General features: G+C 33.0%; 1 protein-coding gene across 1 annotated transcript; it reads left to right on the forward strand.

Moving 5' to 3' along the window:
- Positions 1-1,554: 1,554 nt before the first annotated feature.
- Positions 1,555-4,168, forward strand: LOC145005087 (ALA-interacting subunit 3-like). Its single transcript, XM_078964137.1, has 8 exons — positions 1,555-1,782; positions 1,950-2,008; positions 2,086-2,160; positions 2,237-2,350; positions 2,442-2,512; positions 2,608-2,908; positions 2,986-3,275; positions 3,878-4,168. Exons 1-8 carry the CDS (start codon positions 1,704-1,706, stop codon positions 3,930-3,932), a joined length of 1,044 nt encoding a protein of 347 aa, XP_078820263.1. The 5' UTR covers positions 1,555-1,703; the 3' UTR covers positions 3,933-4,168.
- Positions 4,169-5,435: the final 1,267 nt, after the last annotated feature.

Raw genomic sequence — 5,435 nt, forward strand, 5'->3', positions numbered from 1 at the left:
TTTGAATTAATACTCGAGAATTTATGTTATGACTTATGATACAGTTTTTATAAATATGATTCTAGTAATGCTTTTAAAGAAATTTTTGGTCGTGATTTTTGGGTCGTTACAGTAATAAAAGCATCTTAAATGATTAAGAATTTGACTTAAAATCAGCATAACACAACATTTCTTCACATAAAGATCACTAAAATGAACCTTTGGGTTTGGATTTCATCCAAACCAATTAGGTATTTGATTTCTTAGCCATTTTATTTAAGAATGAATGTTGGAATGGGTAGCAAAACTCACAACCATATCATGGTAGTCTGTTGGTAATGAGGTGACCTCTAACGACGGTGGTGGCTAGTGGTGATGGTGTTTGTGTTTGAAAGAAAAATAATGAACTAAAATAACTTACCAACCAAGGATGTCAACCACCCAACACTTCTCCTCCTATAACCTTTCTTTTGGCAATGATTTCGGCGAGCTTCCCCTTTTTCCAGCAACCACATTCTTCTTTAACAACGGGGAAAGAAAGGGAGGGCATCTTGACATAAGGGGTATTAAGACCGATTACTTTGGGGCCGGAAGAAAGAAATGAGGCTAATGTGTTGTTTGTTTTTTTTGAAGCACAAATCCATAAAGTCTGTGGACCACCTCTGCAACCCTCTGCAGTAGAAGATGTGGACCAAACAGCTGCAGACTGTAGTAAGAAGCGTGTTTGTTTTTTAACATCTGCATGTTGCTGCACATATTAAAAAATTAAAATAAACTGATTTTATAACTCGAAAACAGTTTTTTAATACCAAAAATTTAATAATGTATGATATTTGGCAAGAATTTATGATATTTCAGCAAAAAATAATGATATTTTAACAAAAAAATAAAGATATTTTAATATAAAATAATGATATTTCATCAACAAATTATTGTTATTCAATATACAAAAAGAAAAAAAAAATTCAACAAGAATAAACAAAAAAAAATGTAAAATAAGATTTCAGCAATATATAATCAATATTTTAGCAAGAAAAAAAGAAGAAGAGGTTGAAAGAGATAGGAATAAGCAAAACAAGTGTTACGCCAAGAAAAGCACACGCAAATATTTTTTTAATCCGAAGACATCTGAAAAACAAACACCTGCGAGATGAAAAGTGTTGCGCGTATGCTGTGCAACACAACAATAAAAGGTTTGAAGATGTTTTTTCCAAAAAGACCCTTACTTGTCAAATTTAAAGCTGCAAATCAGATTTTACGCTTTTGGTTCCCTGCTTTTATAATAATAACGAAGCAACCCCTAGTAATAGAAGGTCTTACGTTCTAAGTTTCTAAATTTGCTCCTTTTAGTCCCTTGTCTAAAATATATTTAGTTTTAGGTCAAATTATGATTGTTAATAATTTTTATTAATGTTTATTATTAACTTTATGTATTTATTTTTAATTATTTTTTATTAGTTTTATTAATTAATTTTTTTTTCTAGAGTGCTAGAAAGGGACGCCGGCCAATAGTTCTTTTCTTGAGGATTGAAGGTCGAAGAAGAGTAGATAAAAAGTAACATATTCACAGGAACCATCCTCTTCTCTTTCCATCGGCTTCCTTGTTTCCATCGTATTATTATTGTTTGTTTTTATTGTCCGCTTGGTTCACTGGGCCCTCAGTCCGTCCTTGGTGTTCCACGCTTCCTGATTAGCCCCTGCTTCATCTTCTTTCAACTCATGATATGAATTCATCCACTCCTCCTGCCGCCGCTGATTCCCTGCATTCATCGGTTCCTAGGAGAAATTCGAAGCGACCCAAATGTAAATCTCTTCAATGATAGTAGCACATATGCCATCAAATACACCGCTTATTCTTATTATTGCGGTTGGGTTTTGATTTGGATTTGGGTTTGGGTTGGTATTTTATTTTTAGAATATCAAGCGCATATATCTGATCTAGCTTTTCCTTTTTAAATTTCCGTTTTTAGATTCTAGGTTTACTCAGCAGGAACTTCCAGCGTGCAAACCCATTCTTACCCCAAGATGGGTGCGTATCTTTTATTTGTTTTCCTCCTCCTGCTCATGCTTCTTAAAAACTGAAAGAAAATAACTTTATTTGGTCAGGTGATTTCGGCTTTCATGCTTGTGACGATCGTCTTCGTACCAATAGGACTTGCATCCCTCTTTGCTTCCCGCGATGTATGCAGAAATCGACTGGAATTTCCTTTTCGGTTTCTTGGCGCTAGTAGTAACTTTCTAGTTTCTGTCTAAATAGGTTGTCGAAATTGTTGATCGCTATGATGCTGAGTGCGCACCAACGGGCTCAAGAAGTGACAGGGTCCGATACATACAATCCGCTGCAGACAAAACCTGCAATAGAACCCTCTCTGTAAGACCCGACACTTATGCAAATGAAATTTAGAATCTGTGACTTGTGAGTCATAATCAAATTCGAGTCCTCCTTTATGTCTATGATTTAGGTACCAAAGCATATGAAGCGGCCTATATACGTCTATTATCAGCTTGACAACTTTTATCAGAATCACCGAAGGTACATTTTACTGTCTATACTTTAGATCCATGAGAATGACTGAATGAGTACAACAAAACAAATCCTTTGATCTTCTTTCTAACAATGTCACGCAGGTATGTTAAGAGCCGAAGTGATCAGCAATTGAGGAGCCGAAGCAATGAGGATGATACAAGTTCTTGTAAGCCTGAAGATGATGCAAATGGAAGGTCGATTGTGCCTTGTGGGCTGGTAGCCTGGAGTATGTTCAATGATACTTACAGCTTCTTCACTAATAACAATCAACAATTGCCCCTAAACAAGAGAGGCATTTCATGGAAAAGTGATAGGGATCAAAAGTTTGGCAAAGATGTCTTCCCCAAAAACTTTCAAAATGGAACACTTATCGGTGGTGCAAGTCTCAATGAATCCATACCAGTAAGCCTCTTAAGTCTAAGTTTGAATCCAATCCTTAAATTGGTTATAATTTTTTTTTCTTGTGTGGATTGGTATAGTTAAGTGAGCAGGAAGACCTTATTGTGTGGATGCGGACTGCAGCTCTTCCAACATTTAGGAAGTTGTATGGGAAGATAGAGGTGGATCTTGAGGCAGGTGATACAATAAATGTGATTATGAAGAACAACTACAACACATACAGTTTCAATGGGAAGAAGAAACTTGTGCTCTCAACAAGCAGTTGGCTTGGTGGAAAAAACAATTTTATTGGCATTGCATATCTGGCTGTTGGTGGCTTGTGCTTCTTACTAGCTATCACTTTCACCATTATATATCTTGTTAAGCCAAGGTAATTTTTCTACTTTGTGTTATTAATGTTTATTCACGGTTATTTTGAGCTAGTGTTGGTTTGCTGGAATCACTCAAGGAAAAAAAACCTGTTTGTTTGTTTGTTTTGCCTCATGGAATGGAATGGACCGGACATTCTTGAAGGAATATGGTTCCTTTAATATGTTGGAATGGAATGAATAATGTTTATGTTATAAACATTAATGACACAAATGTTTTTTTAAAGAGATGCATTCAATTAATTAAATTACAATTTTATCTTTACACTAACTGAAGTATTTATTATTTTGATTATAATATTATTTGGGTTTTAATTAGCTTTTGTTATGCTTAATTCTTTTTTTTGTGAGTAAAAGTTCATTAATTATAATTAAAATCATGCATCATATAATAAAGTTGATTTTTCTAAAGTTCAATTTTATATAATCATGGACTATAATGACTAATTGTATTCCATTCCAAACAAACTCTCATTGTTGATAGTGTTGAAAATTGAGACATGATCATTCCTCAAGATAAGCACACAACTCATGAGTAATGCTAATGTTATAATTATATGAATTTGAAACAAGTTGTAATTTGTTCTGATCCCGTGCTGTGCAGGCGTCTTGGAGATCCATCTTATTTGTCTTGGAACCGCAATCCAGGTGGTCACTGATTTATGCAAAAAGTGTTGTTGTATCTTGTATGTATTTAACATCTCATCTGTTTTCTTTGAGGATATCATTCATTTCTTTAAACTTTATAACTTGTGGATAAGAAGACTCTATTATCGTGAAAGTGTTCTTAGGTTACTGTATTTATTGTCTTAGGAATTATTAGTAAAGTGGGACGTGTCATCTAGTATCCTGTAAACATAAAACTCATATATGCTTGTTTGGTGCTTCTTCTTTCCCTGCTGCCTTGAGAACAAGAACAGGCTGTTTCTTTTTTTTCTTTTTTTCTTTTCTGGCCTTCATACTATCTGTTTTAACTTTTAAGTATCATGTTATGTGCTCCTCCCTTACTGGAACTAGGCTTCATACTATATGTGTCTCTCTCTGTTCATCAAGGTTTTGTTTGGTATTTTGCATAAATAAAAAAACTTATTTTTGGAGCTTATTGTTTGGTGAGACAATTAGAAAAAGTTATTTGAGATGATTTATTGATAAACTGATTGGGCTTTTTCCAAATATACCCTTATAGTTAGTTTTTTAATTATATACTCGAATCTCTTTTTATGTCATTTCATATCTATCATCCAACTTATCAATTGTTATTTATCAAACGCTGCAAAATATATAGCCCAGATAGGAGCATTTATCACTGCGTGTCATTGGTTAGGGGTGTTATTTGGGTCGGAATCGGATCAAACGAAAACCAAATAAGGGTAACTATATGAACCGAAAATCGAACCAAATAACCAATACGGGTTCAGTTTGGTTATTACCCGAGTAATCTAAATAACATGTATAAGATGACCAAAGAACTAATATAATCGAATAAACCGTATTAGGATTCTATAACCTGAATACCCGGAATAATATTTACAATATGATTATAAACATTGTATTTTTTATGACTTTTGTAGCTTATTATTCCATAACAAATCTTTTCAAGAAACAAATTTGTTAATTAAAAATAATGCTAAATATGCATAATTGTTTCAAAGGTACAAAAAAAAATGTTAGAATTTGTGTAGTAAGAATGTAAACCCGAATTACTATATTTGAGATAAAAATATAAAATCCAAACACCAAAATCTTAAGATATAATTATGAAAAGACATACTAGACATTAAATATCCAAAACACAAAAATCCATATATAAGTATAAGTTAAATATTAAATATTCAACACCCAAAATAAAATATGAATATTATGTTTTTAACGATATCCAAAATAACATTTGTTAAACACGATTTAACTATTCGGAAATATTGATTGGTTGTTTTCTTTTTCCACCTTCATTGTTTATCGCATCTTCTAAAGATTTTGCGACCTCGTCGTCTTTCAAAACTTCATCATTATTTTTCACAATTGGCTTTCTTGATTTTTTTTACCCAATCTTAGGTGCAAACTAAAGCCTCTATTATCTTTGCGGACAAATTTGTTTGTTATAGATCTAATATACACCCATTTGTACTAAAAGTCACATTTGTTATAGATCTAATATACACCCA

The sequence above is a fragment of the Lactuca saligna genome, chromosome 7 (assembly GCF_052625555.1).
Source record: "Lactuca saligna cultivar CGN05327 chromosome 7, ASM5262555v1, whole genome shotgun sequence".
NCBI lineage: Eukaryota > Viridiplantae > Streptophyta > Magnoliopsida > Asterales > Asteraceae > Lactuca > Lactuca saligna.